We start from the raw sequence: 19,079 nt of genomic DNA, 5'->3' as shown, positions 1-19,079 counted from the left end.
CTCAGAGGTAAGACATGCTCGCGAACTTGTTTCTCGAACAAATTAGTACGGTATGTTTCTGTAACATTTGATATATATCTATTGGTGTCTTCAATATGTTTTACAATATTAACAACAAAACATTCTATAGGTGGAGTCAGAAACTGTCTTCCTGGATTAAAACTTCTAACTGACAAGGAGAAGATTGAAGAACTGTATTTTGAAAAATGTGATTACTGTAAACCAAGGTGGAAATATACTGGATGGGAAAAGGCTTTTAAAATGGGAGATAGTATTACAAAAACATGAAATCCTAGGAAATACTTTTGCATTTGCAGGTGTATAATGATTAAGAAGATATATCCCTGTCTATCTGGGTAGTTTAATATCGTATTAGCAAGCGTTTCATTTTAATATTCAAGAAACTATTTTTTTCTGACATAATTAAACAAAAATGAGATGAAAACCCGGTTATTCACGATTGACTGGAATGCTAGATCTATTTCATTTTTAGCTCACCTGTCACAAAGTGACAAGGTGAGCTTTTGTGATCGTGCGGTGTCCGTCGTCTGTCGTCCGTGCGTGCGTCCGTGCGTGCGTGCGTCCGTCCGTAAACTTTTGCTTGTGACCACTCTAGAGGTCACATTTTTCATGGGATCTTTATGAAAGTTGGTCAGAATGTTCATCTTGATGATATCTAGGTCAAGTTCGAAACTGGGTCACGTGCCATCAAAAACTAGGTCAGTAGGTCTAAAAATAGAAAAACCTTGTGACCTCTCTAGAGGCCATATATTTCATGAGATCTTCATGAAAATTGGTCAGAATGTTCACCTTGATGATATCTAGATCAAATTCGAAACTGGGTCACGTGCCTTCGAAATCTAGGTCAGTAGGTCAAATAATAGAAAAACCTTGTGACCTCTCTAAAGGCCATATTTTTCATGGGATCTGTATGAAAGTTGGTCTGAATGTTCATCTTGTTGATATCTAGGCCAAGTTTGAAACTGGGTCATGTGCGGTCAAAAACTAGGTCAGTAGGTCTAAAAATAGAAAAACCTTGTGACCTCTCTAGAGGCCATATATTTCATGAGATCTTCATGAAAATTGATCTGAATGTTCAACTTGATGATATCTAGGTCAGGTTTGAAAGTGGGTCACATGCCATCAAAAACTAGGTCAGTAGGTCAAATAATAGAAAAACCTTGTGACCTCTCTAGAGGCCATATTTTTCATGGGATCTGTATGAAAATTGGTCTGAATGTTCACCTTGATGGTATCTAGGTCAAGTTTGAAAGTGGGTCACGTGCCTTCAAAAACTAGGTCAGTAGGTCAAATAATAGAAAAACCTTGTGACCTCTCTAAAGGCCATATTTTTCATCGGATCTGTATGAAAATTGGTCTGAATGTTCATCTTGATGATATCTAGGTCAAGTTTGAAACAGGGTCATGTGCGGTCAAAAACTAGGTCAGTAGGTCTAAAAATAGAAAAACCTTGTGACCTCTAGAGGCCATACTTTTGAACGGATCTCTATAGAAATTGGTCAGAATGTTCACCTTGATGATATCTAGGTCAAGTTTGAACCTGGGTCACGTGCCATAAAAAACTAGGTCAGTAGGTCAAATAATAAAAAAAACATTGTGACCTCTCTAGAGGCCATACTTTTCATGTGATCTGTATGAAAGTTGGTCTGAATGTTCATCTTGATGATATCTAGGTCAGATTTGAAACTGGGTCAACTGCGATCAAAAACTAGGTCAGTAGGTCTAAAATTATTAAAATCTTTTGACCTCTCTAGAGGTCATATTTTTCAATGGATGTTCATGAAAATTGATCTGAATGTTCACCTTGATGATATCTAGATCAGTTTCAAAACTGGGTCACGTGCGGTCAAAAACTAGGCCAGTAGATATAAAAATAGAAAAACCTTGTGACCTCTCTAGAGGCCATATTTTTCATGAGATCTTCATGAAAATTAGTGAGAATATTCATGATATCTAGGTAAAGTTCAAAACAGGGTCACGTACCTTCGAAAACTAGGTCAACAGGTCAAATAATAGAAAAACCTTGTGACCTCTCTAGAGACCATATTTTTCAATGGATCTTCATGAAAATTGGTCAGAATTTTTATCTTGATAATATCTAGGTCAAGTTCAAAACTGGGTCACATGAGCTCAAAAACTAGGTCACTATGTCAAATAATAGAATAAACGACGTCATACTCAAAACTGGGTCATGTGGGAAGAGGTGAGCGATTCAGGACCATCATGGTCCTCTTGTTATTCGTTTCATAGGAGTAGACAGAAAAATCATAGCTTGTTTTTGTACGTTTCTCAGTCTAATTTGCATTCTAATTGGACTCGAAACGGGAAATATATTTTTATTATTTCATGGTATATATAAACATTTTCATATCGTTTAATAACACATACCTTTTTTGCAGGACATTTCCTAATTTCTGGCTTTTAACTGCCAGAATTCCCCTATATAGATAATTATAACTGTACTGGAGAAAGAGATTTTATGCTTTGAAGTGTTGATTTTCAGGCATTTAGTTTTTTTTACAGTTTTATGATGTAATTTAGTGAACTGATCCAGTCTATATCCTATATTCAATGTCATCATTCCTCAAAAAAATCTCTAGAATAGACTGGCCTTTGTCATTATGAAATGGAATTAGACAAAAAGGTAGAAACAATGTAGAAATAGCTTTATTATCAGTCTAGTGGCTAGTCTGTGATACAGAACAGAACAGAACATACATTTATTTGTCTTAAGATATAACAGCGCATCGGTATATACGTGAACAATACGTAATACATAGACAACTCATACATAGGTGCACAGCTGACACGTCCTTTTGTGACAACTTACAAGGCTCATTTTGAAATAATTTAAGACATTCAGGCATAATTTTAGGTCTTTAATTATAAATATTGTAACATCATTTGAACAAACATTAACATAATTAATCTATGTCATTTTAGTTTTGATTGTTACATTGTTATGACTTAGTAAGGTAAATATTGATGAACTTAAGATATTCGATCTAAAAAAATAATATTACATACTTTCGTACATTCTTGGGTTACTTTTGTTACAAATTCAAAATACTAGTATATAAATGTTGATTATAAATAATAGTTCGTAACAACACTATGATTTTCTTTTACATTTTTCAAGACACATTTCGTATCATTTCGTTAAAAAACAAAATTGAACAAAACTAGCCAGTGCGTGCCAATGTTCTCGCGTGACGAGACCACCCTATGGTAGTCCGAAAATAAGTGTATTAAAAATGTGAACTAGTGCATTTTGCAGACAAGAATTGAAGAAAGGTATGTGTTAAAAACGCAATTAAAAAGTTTTCTCCCTACTTTTAACGATTTCAAAATATTTACCGATCAAACGTGTCAGGGCGTTATACGTTAATGGGGAACAAGCAGGCTTGAGTGCAAAAACAGACATAACAAGATCTCTGCATTATCTGGGAGATTAAGCTGTTTCCTCTAATCCGATAATCTTTGGCTGATGCAAAATTTCTTTGAGAAGATATGCATCTAACTTAGCAAGATCCGTATTGTTTTTGCGTTAAATTCCACATTCCTTGTGATATAAATCAAAGCAAAATGAATTTTATATGTTCCACATATGCTGCAGAAAACTCGCATACCAAACAATTGTTTCTTGTTAACTTATTTTCCTAACACATCATATGATAAATGCATGTACTATGCAATTTATTCTATAAGAACTATCTAAACTCTTACTTTCTGAATACTTTATTAAGAGGCAGACACCATATAAAATGCTTAATACATAAAAATGTTTCTTGAATAAAAGAGACAGATTAGCATTAGAGTGTTAATTTACGTCACAAAAAAAGGGGCAATTACTCGTCCTTAAGTAGGTCTTTAATACATTCTGCATAATAATGTTGCAGTAAGTGATATAAGTTGAATACTTTGGCAAGCCCTGCCATTGTTTATTTTTTTCTTTTTCACGTGTTATTGAAGTGTGTTTTTGTTTTTTTTGTTTTTTGTTTTGTTTTTTGCTTTAAGTAATGCTCATATTTTACTTGAAACAAGGTTTCTGATATACTCAATTTCTCTTCACTCTGCGTAGCACATAGCTCTCAAGGTATTAAGTAATAGACTATGTAAGTAAATAAATACAATCTATCTTTGATGATGTACATCTAGATTTTCATACGTTGGCACTTATATCATAGTTCGTTCCATATGTTTTGATTCAATATGTTTAGATAAAAATGAATAAACAGACATGAAAACATATAAACAGTATAAAAATAGAGAGAAAAAAGATGTTTAACAGGTACGCATTTATGATCAATATTCACTGTCTGGAAGCTGAAGACGAATTTTAGAGTCTTTATGTAACGCTATTTTAAGGAATCAAAAACTTTATCTCTACATCTATTTATTCATTTGCAAGTTTTATTTAAGGTGGTCAATCACATTTGAGCAACATTTTATGACATTTTTCAGTTTAAACATATTCTGTTAGAGATTTATCAAAATAACAAAACACCCTATTGGAAAAAATATAGTTTATTACTTTTTATGAATTTTTGTAATTACCTCCCTTTTATATAAAAACATTTAAAAGGTGGACTATTTCTTTTGATTTCAGTATAACATAGTTTTACATTTGGATTTGATAAATATTGAAATATTTCAACTACCCGAAACAAAAGGCAAGTTTTCAAACAGCGTGTAGCTTCGGAATTTATCCATTTTAAATCTGTCTTGGTTGCACAACCGAAAGTTAATAATGATTTTATGAACATGCATTTCTAATATTTTTTTTTTGCAATATATGTTCTTGTCAATGCAAATCTTTGACAGCTTTAATATAGTAGTGCTTATATTATTATGTTTCATTAGGCATAATATGTATATTTGAGCCGTGCCATGGGAAAACCAACATAGTGGGTATGCGACCAGCATGGATCCAGACCAGCCTGCGCATCCGCGCAGTCTGGTCAGGCTCCATGCTGTTCGCTAACAGTTTCTCCAATTCCAATAGGCTTTAAAAGCGAACAGCATGGAGCCTGACCAGACTGCGCGGATGCGCAGGCTGGTCTGGATCCATGCTGGTCGCATACCCACTATGTTGGTTTTCTCATGGCACGGCTCATTTAATTTATACTTATGCTAAAATATCGCTGTCTTGGTTGGGAAAACAGGATAAGAATATCAATTTTTAAAAATATTTCCAGTGAAAATCTGGCGTGTATTAAGAACTCGGTGAACACAAATAAAATGTTAATGATGTTTTGGCCAAGTTTTGAATAAAATAGGGTTATTATAACACTAGCTCGATCTGGGTTGCTGTATTCGGCTCCAGTGGATTTTGCCAGGTCGGATCTCACGAGGCGCACATAGGCCGAGTGTGATCCGTCGTTGCAAAATCCACGAGAGCCGAATACAAAATCCCAGATCTAGCTACTGTTGTAATGACCCTTTTATTATATACCTCCATCTTTTTGTTTGCTTATTTTTATTTGTAATCGAACAAAATCTTAAATGTTTATTGATGTTAAAATGAAATGAGTGCGCTATTTATATAAGTGTGTCAGCTCATGCATATTAATGAAAGTAGTCCGGCAACATACAATACGGAAACTACAATACGGGATTTTGGAAGGTACAATACGGGATGTTTTCAGCCTGTTCGTATATCCTTGTGAAATGCAAGGTGTATTTTTGACAGAATTTATATAGGTATATAATAAATCCATAAGTTGCCAAAAATCTGATTAACCATCTTTGAGGAAACAACTAAAACAAAAAATAGCTATATTTTATTTGACGAAACATAAATATATAAAGCGTTCATATTAGCGTTCATATTATTATTAGTATGGCAGCCATCGTTCAGATGGTCTTTTTAGTTTTACGTGTTTTTTTTTTTTTTGTATACTTTCTTATATCTTAGCAAAAGTCCTGCCTGGTTCTATTTTGGGAAACAAAATAACACAGTCTGAAAGACATTTGAATATCCTAAAATGATATTATCTAGCGGCTACCAAATATAAGGTCTGTAAACAGGGTAATTGCGAATTCCATAGGTTAATGCAAACAACGATACTAGTACTAGTAGCTGTCTGTTAGTTTTATCTCCCGATGGGTACACCCCGTACATACCGGTCACGTTACTTGTTTTATTGTTTAATAACAGGATTTTAAATAAATAAAATGGCTTAGTTTTCTCGTATTTTTTAGAAAAAGTTAAGACATTATCAAGTGCTTACATACAATAAATTCATTTTACTGTTATATTGTAACTAATAAACATAATATTCTTAATCCCAAAATATTCGTCTGTGAGCAAGTTACGCTTTATCAATGATTTTTTATCTCTCCTGTTTTTCATTTTTGTGTTTGTATATGCTAACCATCATTAAAATGCGTGTGGCAGTGATAAATCCTTCTATCAAATATCTATCGCTGCCGATAGACTGTAAGCGTATTTTCACTTTTATCTCAAATTTAATTATTTTCTTAAACAGAGATAAGAATTTATGTTATTTTGATATCCATCAAAGTGATGATGTATTTTCCCATGAGCCAAAACAAATTGGTTACATACCTCGATGACGTAGACAGAACTTATGTTTATTGTCTAAGGCAAAGCTTCATTGTTTTAACTTCATGCCACTGACACGTTTCATTTTGCAACAGGTTATTGTCAGGTTAATCGAGCACATTGTATTTCTGACATATAAGGCAATAAAAACTGTTCTGTTCTGTTCTGGCACAAAGGCACTGGTCAGCCAGTTTAGCTAATATTTCTGAAAAAAACATTTTGTTCCAGCATTGAGTATAAGCCGACTTATAGTAGAAGTAAAATGTTTTTGCAAAGGTCGAAAAATTATGTTGGCAAAAACACCTCTAACTTCGTTAAGTTTCTGCCTGATCGGTAACACTAAAAACTCGTCTTCTCCACAGATAGTTTCTTTTTCCTCATCAGCATCAATGTTAATGACCTGAACGCTGTGTTTCAACAAAACCTAAGCGAAATCAATCTGTTACTATTTATAGATTTACCCAGATACCCACATTTTGTTTTGTAGTTTTATTTACGACAAAAATAATCAGTTTTTAGCTAAAGCTAGATTACATGTCTGCTAATCACTCATGCCAGACTTGTCAAAGTCAAATGTGTTCTTGAATTTTCTCGTACTGTTTTTCATAAAATGCTAGCGATATTCTTTCGTTAGATAATTTCTTCGAAGATGCTGAAGAGGCTTCTAGATCACACAGGTGTTTAATTGCTAAATCAGAGATAGAAACTTATCGTATAAAAAATCGCCTCCATCACGCGGATCATCCGACTAGTTTGAAAGATTAACTGCATTCCGAAGCATTTTGCATCAAATACTTTCTCCATTTGAACTATCTTAACATAATCAAACAGGCTACAAGAACAGTTAAAGATCTTTTTTGTCTGTTTCTATCACACACTAGTTAGAAGGAAATTTATAGGGTGCCAGGTATATAAATTTACTTTTCGTTTAAAGATAAACGCATTCTTTCCGTTTAGAATATTTAACACTTTCTTCAGAACAATTGCACCTTTAGTGTTCGGGTACAGACTTGCACAATAATACAGACACCATATGTTTCATGTAAGTGTATTTTTTACGGCTGCCTAAGAATAACTGCAAAGTGATATGGTTTCGGTGCTAGATCACCTAGTACAAATGTAAGTGGTGAAAGAAACCGGTATTAAAATGCTTCCTAGATCAAGACTTTTTAACCTTTAGCCTGCTGGCGCCAAGTAATTCTGCCTTTATGACCACGGATGTGCAGACTGATCATGGTCTGCACTGTTCGTTATACAGTCAGTAAACCTTCAGTGAACACCCCTTTGAATAATAAGTGGTATGGCCCAAATTGAATGATGGACCAGTCCACTTTAGAAATTTAGCAGGGTAAGCACTACCCACGATAATGTTTTTTTTTGTATTAGGAAATACATCACACTGTTAACATATAAGAAATAGGTAGCGACATCTGCAGAATATAAAACAAATATTTATTTAAGATTTTCATTTAAGTTAATATCTATAAACATGCTAAATTCAGTCTAATTCACGTCAAACTTACAGTGCGTTATTAACGCAGTAGACATACTTTCAACATATTGTGCAGACAATATAAAGCTTTTAATTAAAAAAAAAATTGCAATAATAAATGAAAGTACTTTTGAACAATTTACATAAATCTGGGTAAAAAAAGAAAACCGCTTGAATGCTGAGACAAAGTCTGAAATCATATCATAATTAGTACGGTCATTGGAGTATTCTCACAGTCATTTTCGGCCTTTAATGTCTAATTTCAATCAAACATACTCCTCAAAACATCGTAAATATCACGTGGACGACCGTTCAAATGCAATATTATTATTACAGGTAAATTAACAGTCACAGCAGTTACAAAATACAATACCGGTACAAGAATTTATTTTGACTGAACAAGTCTGTGTGTGCCAAATGTCATTATGTCGAAATTAAAAAAAAAAAACTGTCCTTAAAAATAAATATTTGCAGCAAAGCAGTAAACTCAAATAGAAGATAAAGAGTCAACGAAAAATGTTATTTCGTAAAAGTCAGGGCTTGTACATGTATTAGAGAACTTACCTTTGCAATTTATTGTAGGAATACTTGGGAGACAAGAAGTACGTTCATCGTGACCTGGCTGCAAGAAATGTCCTACTCGGATTTGACAAGATCATCAAAGTGTGTGACTTTGGCCTATCACGTGACATATTTAATGATAATCAGTACAAGAAACTGACCAATGGGAAGCTCCCTCTCAAGTGGATGGCTGTAGAATCTTTACGAGACCGTGTCTTCACTACACAGAGTGACGTCTGGTCTTTTGGAATTCTGTTATGGGAAATCGTCACTATGGGTAAGAAATGATTCAGTATTTGCGGGTTCAGTTAAAATTAAATGTCCGTGGACTTTTGTTTGAAGGGTAAAAAGTTGCAGTAATATGAAACGCTCCATCATGAAAGCTCGAATATCACGTGACCAGACTGAATTCTTGAACTTTTAACGATTTCGTCAGGACAACGAATGAGTGAAAATTGTATGTGTCTTTTGTTGACGTCATTTCCTGTTATTATATTTGCAGGAGCATCTCCATATCCGAACATAGCCTTAGCAGATTTATATTATTTGTTGTCAAATAATTATCGAATGGAAAAACCAAGCAACTGTTCAGACGAAATGTGAGTATTATTCTTAACTGTTTGAACCTGTACAAAATAAAAACAAACAACATTTTCTGACTTCCAGCCCCGATGCTGTCTTATTGCATTTTACTCATCTTATTGCACCTTATACATCGATACTTTCCTGGGTTCTGTCATATACAGGTCTAGGATTTTCTAGGACTCAACCTGATTTCAGGCTTTTGCTGGATGGAATTGCCCATTATTACTATATTGGAAAAGGATTTTTCAGGAATTGAAATGTAGAATCTTTAACTGAATCATATGCCTGCGTATATATTCTATTCTTACATAATACGACTCGGAAGAAATGTTCCCTTGTGCCTCATTTGAAGAAGTAATATGTTAAGATTTCTGTCAAAGGTAGATAACTTTCATTAATTCTGCCTAAAGGTATTATTTTGTTCTATAACAGTTAGAACGCCTGATGCCTGAGTTTTAGGTTTGTAGAATAACTTACATTTTCACGTTAGTTCAATGAATTGATAGAGTTTTGTAGATTAACCTTCAAAAGATCTTAAAGACTTACCTACCTACTAGTAATTCAGTGCTATACATTTATTGTTCCAGATACATAATCATGAGGCAATGTTGGTTGGAAAATCCAGCAGACAGACCAAATTTTACCGACCTGCGTGTTCAGTTGGAACTTTTATTAACACGAGACCGAAATTACTTGGACTTGGACAATATAAACGTCCCCCTGTCCACCCCGGAGAGTAGCAGCGGAAGTCCTGCGTCAGATGATACAAAATCGTTGTTAGCTGCGCAAGCACTTCAACCACAGCGGAAGTCATCGAAAGATGAATTGACAGTAAACGTTAGTATACATGACAAATCAGTGGAAAGACTTTTAAAACGGAAGGGTGATTTTGACACTCACAATATAACAATTTTATGAAGTATGGAGAGCACTGATGTTTACAATATGAGTTTTACTTACATATCTTTCACCAAACTGGCAGAAAAGTATCTATACTTCCTTCACAGAGACCTAATCAATTTGCAGTATCTGCAATGGTGTCAAGACGTTTAATGGCTGTATAAAATCCAGTATACGGTCAGTAAATATAAGGTGAAGCGTGAAATCTTTAAAATGTAACAATTACCTCTGTGGGGATATAGTACGGTAGATATTTCCCGCGGGTAGTGGATGTGGGAAATGGTGCTGAAGTTGTTGTCATGGCACATTGGTTACGGGTATGACGTTTACATTGAGAGAAAGCTGTACATATAGACCATGATGAAGTATTGTATAAAATTGACCATTGTGAAGAATCGGAGATGAACTTGATTTGTTTGTTATGCTGCACGTGAAATTAATGGCTGAAAATATTAGATGGAAGCTACAACTTTTAGATTATTTGATAGATTAATGTTGGATATGAAACCCATAAAACACTGTTCTGTTTTCTAGCAAGTTCATTGTAAGTCCATGTGCTTTTTCGTCCAGCTCTAAAATTTAGAAATGCTTCAAACTTCCCCCCTTTAGCAAATTTTGTACATTTTGTTTCAACAGACTTTAGAAATATTGCATATGAGAAGAATGATCATTGTTATGTGGAGAAAGGGCACATGGGCTTGTCAGGCATTTGTTTCAACTAAATGCATTGTTTTGATAGGACCAAAGTATCTGTTGAGGCACAAACTGGTTTTGCTTTTACGTTTTATGCTGAATTATACGAGTAAAATGATTTATAACTTTCACTTTTTATTTTGTTGTTGGAATTGTTATAGAAATGTTTGTACTATTCCAAAGAACAAAATAATAATCATGATCTATGTCTTTGAACTTCATTTGTAGTATCATATAATTTTATATTTGTTATTCCTTTTTATCCTTTCATTGGAACTTTCCAAACTCAAGTGCAGGGCGAAAAGTTTCATTTGTACATAAATCAGTTTTGTTGCCGCAAATGATAATGTGGCCATTATCCCATTTTTACCAGTTTAACAGTGAAGCAATAGATGTAAGCAATACTAAATCCTGTAAGTTTTTAAAGAGTCATAAACACATTGCATCTGTTTAAAATAAAACTTATGCTTTACGTTGGCCTCTAAATTTCTAAATGATTAATTTGAAATAAGGAAACATAACTTTTGTGTATTAGTATGATTGTTTTTTTTTTAGATGGGAAACAATGCTGTTGGAACTTGTATTTGAAATGGGTGGTAAAAAAGTTCCAACTCTGTCGTCATTATCTTTTTACTATATTCAGTATACATAAAATGTTATTTACAACACACAAGATCTGCAAATATTTGGTTATAGCATATTTTCATAATTTGCGTGTACCATCGATGTTTGTTTTACAAACAAATAGTAAGCTTTTTATTCTACATTTCAAGTTTTGAATACCCGGTTTAAATGTCAATTTTTGCAACAATGCATTATTTTAGAAGCTGTGTATTCAAATTACGAGGTTGTGACGTCATGATCCTTGTGACACAGAGATTATCAATGCAAGCCATAGAAAGCTATAACATGCGTTCGAATTTATGTTAATTTGACCATAATTTTCAGACTTTTCTTCTTTCAGATTAATTTATATTACAAAATGTATCGACACTTTTTAACTCGTCTTTTGTAGGTAATGGAAGAGTTACGTTTGTTCTGCTCGGACCTTTTCCCCTGTACATTGATTTTGTTGTTATTGTGTCACAATACTGTGAAATATATTAACTTGACTAGTATTTTTAAGTGCTCCAGCGACCACTGACCAGGCTTTAACGCAATTGTTCTGAAAATATTGTTATATACCTGTTTTGAATCCAACTTAAGTAATTATACCTCTTCTTCATACTTGTAGTAGTAGAATGTACAATGTCCTGTGCACGTGAATTTCAAGGCTAAACAACATTTTGTAGTTTATAGAAATAATGTTGAAAAACCTTTGTTTTTTGTGTTATTCTAATTACAAAAACTTCACTAATGACATCAGTCATTTACCTGGCGTATTTGTGGTTACATTTAAAGTTTTTTCCGCTGACAATACCGTAAGAGCAATTGAAATAATGCATTACAGAATACCATCGTTAACTTCCATGCTCAGCAGATATGGGTAAAATAACAGGTCGTGGTCAAGATACTACTTCTTTTCATTTTTCTTTTCGTCATCAATATACAAGACCATTTTTCACAAGTTTGTATACATTTATTGATAAGCTTTTCTTTTATTTATTGTGTCTTGATATTTTTGACATTTACTAAACAGATTTTTGATTTATTTTTCAATAATGTTGATGCATTGTCTGGAAAATTAGCATTCTTCGATTTGTCACAGGACATCATTTTGACTGTATGCTTAGCCTACTTCAATTAAATAAAATGATATGCTAGTTAAATTTGTTACAGAGCGGAGTTTTGACGTTTAGCTTACTTCAAATAACTGTATTGAAATAGTGGTTTAATTTGATATAGAACGTCATTCTGACTATGTATAGCTTACTTTAAATAAATAGAACGATATACTAGTTCTATTTGATATAGAACGAAATTTTGACAATATGCTTCGCTAATACCTCAAATAAATAAAATAATAAACTAGTTCAATTTGATATAGACCGTCGTTTTGACTATCTGATTAGCTTACTTCAAATAAATATAGTGATAAAAAAGTTCGATTTGATACAGTATATATATATCATTTTTTCCATAGCCATGCAGATTGTTCTTTAAAAGTGCATGAAGTACATTTGTCTTAAAGATTAAATACTTTACTGGAAACATCTGATAGTTCAAGTTTCTTTTTGATTTGATAAATCTTGACAGAATGTCTGCAATAGATAAAATATGGCTGGATTATGAAATAATTAAATCAAAACTAGACGAATACAACCATCTTTACGTTACATTTTAATTATCGTTTATGACTTTTTATTGCATCATTATTTTGTTATATTGAAGCACAGCATTTTAAGTTGAATGCTATTTTAAATACTAATCTATTACACAGCAAATGAACTGTTTTTGTCATTTTTCTGTTCTAATGACGTAGTTAATATACAGAAGCCGGCATTTGTTTGTTTTAGTGTAAGATTGAATTATCACAATAATTTGAAAATGTAATGTATGGTTGTTATGTTCATCCGACATGTTAAACAAACGAATTGTATTTTTATATCATGTATATTGTTTAGCTATTTCATCCGCGCAGCGTCACGGACGTCACAATTTATATTATGTTGGAAAAAGTAATATTGTTCTGTGAAGTTTAACATTATGTTAGGAAGAGGTGTATTTTTTATCTTCTTGTAAGTAACTGTATACATATATGTTCTTACTGAAGTATACATTTTATTTATTCACGAATAATTTGATAACTGTACAGACAATCATGGGGGAAATGACAATCAAAAATGTTGCTCAGTGTGAATATTTTTATTTGAAATTTAAGATTTTACTTATTTTCATTCGTAACAATAGCCAAGTGGTTGCACTTTTAAATGAAATTCAAGATTTTGCTTATTTTTGTTCGTAACAATAGCCAGGTGGCGGCACTTTTGAATGAAATTCAAGATTTTACTTATTTTTATTCGTAACAATAGCCATGAGGTTGCACTTTTAAATGAAATTCAAGATTTTACTTGTATCTTATTCATCAGTGTAAAAATAGCCAAGTGATTGCCTTTTTTAATGAAAATTATCTTTATTTGTCACAATTGTCAAGTGGTTGCGGGAGCGCTCAGGTACTCGTACAGGTATATATATGTGTATTTTTCATTCTTTTTGGAATTATGTTGTATAGGCCCGTTTCAAAGCAACGAAACAGATGTGAAAGCCCTTCTTTGGCAATTTTGCTGTATTAAGTTGTTATTTTTGTATAGCTGAATACATCGTTTGTATATGACGGACACAAGTACGATAGATAGTAATGCCCCCAGATATGCGTCAACTTTTACAAAATTTGTTAGTAGTTGGGGAAAAGTAAAGTGGTTCAGTTAGTAACGAAACACTCAATACATATAGTGTATGCAGTATAAATAGCTAGTCAAGCACTGAGAGATGAAATGGAGCGAATTTAGATGTTCCCTTATCAATTTAATAATGTTGATCTATGATTGATATTTTCAATATACGTTGCTGTCTGTTTTAATGATTTTGAAACTTTGATGTTTATCCTGGGGCATGTCTCTAGGCTATGAGTTATCGCATCAAAATAGGCCACCAGTTGAGAACAGAAGTTTACAAAAACAAGCTGGAAAATAGTTTTCATTCACTAGCCTTTGTACATCTAATGCAGTTATATTTCATAATTTGTATAAGTGAAGGCAGGACATCGTTTTTCAAATTAGCCGACAAGACTTGTCCAAAATGGTCATGTGGTCATAATTTGATTTGATAACTGGATAATTCTGGATAGTTTTAGTACAGTATTGATAACTTGATAATTTTAGTACTATGTTTGTCCTTCGTACTTTCATTTGTCAGTGTTACGAAGGAGAGACGATACGTTCGGTTACAGTTGCTTGTAGTTACCAGAGAACAAGATTCAATATAGTTCATAACCTTAAGGTAGATTACCCGTAATGGCAATCGGCAATTTCCGTGTGAAAACGTATCCTTCGTATTTGATTTAGGAATCCTTCGGCCATACAGAAAATGAGCCGCGCCATGAGAAAACCAACATAGTGCGTTTGCGACCAGCATGGATCCACACCAGCATGCGCATCCGCGCAGTCTGGTCAGGATCCATACTGTTCGCTAACAGTTTCTCTTATTGCGATAAGCTTTGAAAGCGAACAGCATGGATCCTGATCAGACTGCGCGGATGCGCAGGCTGGTCTGGATCCATGCTGGTCGCAAAGCCACTATGTTGGTTTTCTCATGGCGCGGCTCAAATTATTTTCCATATCAACCGGAAAATACCGGATTCGCAAACGGAGAAAACATAAACCGGAAACGTGTCCATTACCTTAAGATAGATACAATAATCCTGTATTGTCAAATATAAAACATTAATTGAAATACGTAAAAATATTTCCATTTAAGGTATTAGGTCCCTAATAGTAATGTTTAAAAAATGGCATTTGCTTGGTATATTCTTACAGTTGACCGTGCTTCGCACTTATATGCAAATTTTTAAAAACTTTTACCGTGCCGTTTTTTTATAAATTTTGTGTAATTTATGGAATTTCCTAAAGATCAAGTAGAGACAAATTTCAAAGCGGTGGCCTTTATCCAAAATGTATTCAGAGAATTTATTATTCCATTATTTTTTATGAAAGAAACATCAAACTATTGGTAAACAATCATAAAACTTAAAATAAAAACTGTCAATATCATTTTTTCTAGGGTGCCTCGAGTAAACGGATTTAATCAGACAGAATTCCAACTCCAGTATTGAAAAATTATGGTCGAATCCTGCGGGTCTGTTATGAATGTTGCTCACGTCATTCAAAAATAACCTTGGGGCAGAAGTAAAACCTACCTACATTTCTTCCACAATATGTAATCTAAAGAATGAAGGCAAAATAGAGAACTTTTACCGCATGTAACTCAGTATTTTTAAAGATGTGTATCTCTACCCATTCTGTTTTAGAGGTAAATTCACCTTTAGCAGCAAGAAATCGCATATCAAATGATTTTTTTCCATTTTTGTACAATAAATCAATAACAAGTCTTGAAAGAAGTAAAAACTTACTAGAAAAAAAAAGAAAACAAGGGAAAAAGAATTTAGTCCCAGTGGGGCTTGAACCTACACCCCCCCCCCCCCCCCCCCCCTTGAAAATTGCTGTCAAAGTAGGTTTATGGTAGGAATTGAATACTCTTCAAATAGGAGGTACTCTATTATGGACCTAATACCTGTCTGATGAAATGCGAATAATTGCAGACATTCGTTAGCGTAGTAAGATCATTTGCAACAGTCACAAAAAAACTATAGCGTACAGTTTTTTTTTTTTTTTTTTTTTTTTTTTAATTTTTGCAACAGTCACAAAAAAACTACAGCGTACAGTTTTTTTTAATAACATGTATTTTGAATTACGTAATCTCGTAATGTATTTATTCCACAAATATTCAGTTTTTAACAAGTAAACAGAAACAGAACTTAAACAGAGGTTTTCAAGATTTTTAAACACATTTTAAACATCACGATCCATTTTATCTACAAATAAGTAAGACATATACCAAGGTTATGTCGTTCTTTCGGTTCATTAAAGAGACTGGTTTGTGCAGTACATTTTTTTTCCATATATGTATATTTGTACTTGAATACTTTGTATATACTTCGAAGTGTTAAATCTTTGTTTATTGTTATACGATGGATGCCATATAGATGTAAATATTTGAAAGGTTTAAAATATGAAATGATTTGTTATAATGTAGTCCCGCACTGTGAAATTGTCATCTTGTTATGTGCATATTGCTCATTTCTTACAAAAGTAAATAAAGAAAATAAAATCACATCTTGTTTTATTTTGCTTTATTATCCTGTAGCCTGCTGGTGGCAGGTGATTTTGCCTTTGCGACCAGTGCAGATCCAGATCAGACTGTACATCCGTTCAGGAAGTCTGGCTACCGACTAGATAATCTTTTTTTTAGAAAAAATAATTCTGTTATATATTCGGACTTCATCAGTCTTGGCTCTGATTATCTATATGTATGTTTTGAGAAGAAAGGGACATAATTATACAAAATTTGAATAGCTTCAGGAGTTATCTCCTGTGAACAAAACATACGGTCTGAACACAGACTACCGTTCAGGCTTATCATGATCTGCACTGTTCTCTTTTCAGTCAGTAAATTTTCAGTTAACACCCCTTCAAACATTAAATGGTACTGCCCAAACTGAATGAGGGACAGTCCATTTTAGAAATTTAGCAGGGTAAAAGTTAAACTGCTTCATTAGCGAAAGGATTATACATTCCAAAAGTGATATTCCAAATTATGAAAAAATATCTATAAATGTGGTGAAACGTTGTCATTTGGTATTGATACTGAGGAGGTTTGTAAATAATAATATATATCACTATAATTGCAAACATCTATGCTATCTTTCTCATTGCTTCCGCGAAACAGTATTTAAAAATTGTCTTTAGAATAATTAGTCACGTAGGCAGATATTTCCGAAATAAAGATTCTGATTGTATCAGGTCGGTCTTTCTGAACATACAATTCCTCTGACTTACACAGGCTGTTGAGATTAAATATTCCACAATTAACTGGTACGACCATGTTCTAAATAATTTCATGTATCCATTTTAAACATTAATGTAATACATAACCTACGTTGCCTATTGAATTAATTATATACATGTATATATCATTATCACAATACTTCGCTGACATGTAACAGTATAAATGTATATGTAGAATATGGTGTATCTCTTACTAGATAATTAGAAATGACCACAGTCTGTTGAAATTATACATTTCCCATTCCATTAAAAAAATATGTTATTTGGCTGATTAGAAATTCTCTTTTTCCCTTTCTTTTACTCACCCCACCCCTTTACAGTTGCTTATCTCAACAGAGTCATAGAAAAGAAAAAAAATCTTTTTTTCAGGAAGTGATTTTATGGCCAAGTGGTTTATATTTAAGAACTGTAATGACTGATATGCAGGTCTAATGATTCCATTAATTCTGAAATGGAGAAAAATGTCGCAATATATCTGTATTTGTTCATATAATAGTTTCAAATATGTCAGATTTTAGTTAGATTTTACAGTTTTGAGAACAAAACATAATTTTTTAAATAAATACATGAATTTATAAAAGCTTTTAGGGGAATCTGTTTAGATTGTTAGTTGGATTTTAAGTCGAACCGACACAAAGACCCTAGATGTACATCCGGTTGGAAACATTTCAGATACAGACGAGCACGTGGGTAGAACAACGACTTCCTGAAAGTCTGCTAGATGGCGGTGACAAGTGATTCGAAGTGCTCAGTCACGGATACTCTAAACGGATTTGGTGATATGGGCGGATTTATTATGATACGCCGCTGTTGCAATGTCGACGTGTGCTCCATTCTTTTATCAGACTGAATTATTTATTTTTAACACTTTGCATTTCTTACCTTTAATTAAGAAATAATAAATCTGTTCCTACATTTTATCAGTAACTGTTAATAAAATATGGGCAGGAGTTTGGATGCGTAATGATTAAATCACAATTGCGCAGCACGAGTGGGTTAATTATTCGCATCCGAACGACTGCTCATATTTTATTAACTGATAAAATTTTTGGCACATATTTATTATTTCGATTCTAACAACGCAAATCATTCGCATTTTACAGTACTGGACAACATTTTCAACGTTATGACTTTTTATCATAATTATGTTTTTGAAATGCTGTTTTCAACCGTCTGGCCCTGAAATAATTCGTATGTAATGGCACAGAAGTAGAATCTCTTATGTCATAATCTTAGATGCGTCATTCTATATTTTCGTCACATTTTCTGTCCTGGGAAAATTTCTCAAAGCAGTTTAAATATATGACATTAGAATCTGCTTTGGGTGAATATATGCGACTAATTTAGTATATTGATGCACTTTTTTGTACCTTTTTTATGCTATTAATATAATTTTTTGTACGTTTAAGTATGTAAAATTGACATTTTCCACTGTCCCCAGGTAAGATTTTAGATGTTTGAATTAAAATTTTAAAAAAAAACTGCAAAGTTCTATAGCTAAAAAATATACCATCAATATTTATTTGACACTTGGTCAGAATGCTTGTGTACATACAGTTGGAAATTCGGGAAAAGATCATCACTTAATTTGATTTCAAAGTTTGTACCCAACTTTTATGCCCCTCAAGTAACAGAAAGCTGTTCAGTCAGAATAACAGCTGATCCCTCTATTATATTATCTATGCATCGCCGCCAT

At 33.2% G+C, this 19,079-nt stretch overlaps 1 protein-coding gene across 4 annotated transcripts in view; it reads left to right on the top strand.

The window, feature by feature from the left end:
- The window catches only part of LOC128559231 (ephrin type-A receptor 2-like), a 76,553-nt gene extending 59,904 nt beyond the window's left edge, over window positions 1-16,649 (top strand). For all 4 annotated transcript variants that reach the window (XM_053550468.1, XM_053550457.1, XM_053550461.1 and 1 more), the window contains exons 17-19: window positions 8,664-8,919; window positions 9,145-9,241; window positions 9,815-16,649. In XM_053550468.1, the coding sequence (XP_053406443.1) occupies window positions 8,664-8,919; window positions 9,145-9,241; window positions 9,815-10,145 (684 nt within the window). In that variant the 3' untranslated portion in view covers window positions 10,146-16,649. The remainder of the gene's footprint in view (window positions 1-8,663; window positions 8,920-9,144; window positions 9,242-9,814) is intronic.
- The last annotated feature ends 2,430 nt before the right edge of the window (window positions 16,650-19,079 follow it).

Source organism: Mercenaria mercenaria, chromosome 1 (genome assembly GCF_021730395.1).
Source record: "Mercenaria mercenaria strain notata chromosome 1, MADL_Memer_1, whole genome shotgun sequence".
Taxonomy (NCBI): domain Eukaryota; kingdom Metazoa; phylum Mollusca; class Bivalvia; order Venerida; family Veneridae; genus Mercenaria; species Mercenaria mercenaria.
The sequence above is the reverse complement of the archived record's forward strand: the minus strand, read 5'-3'. Positions and strand labels throughout refer to the sequence as shown.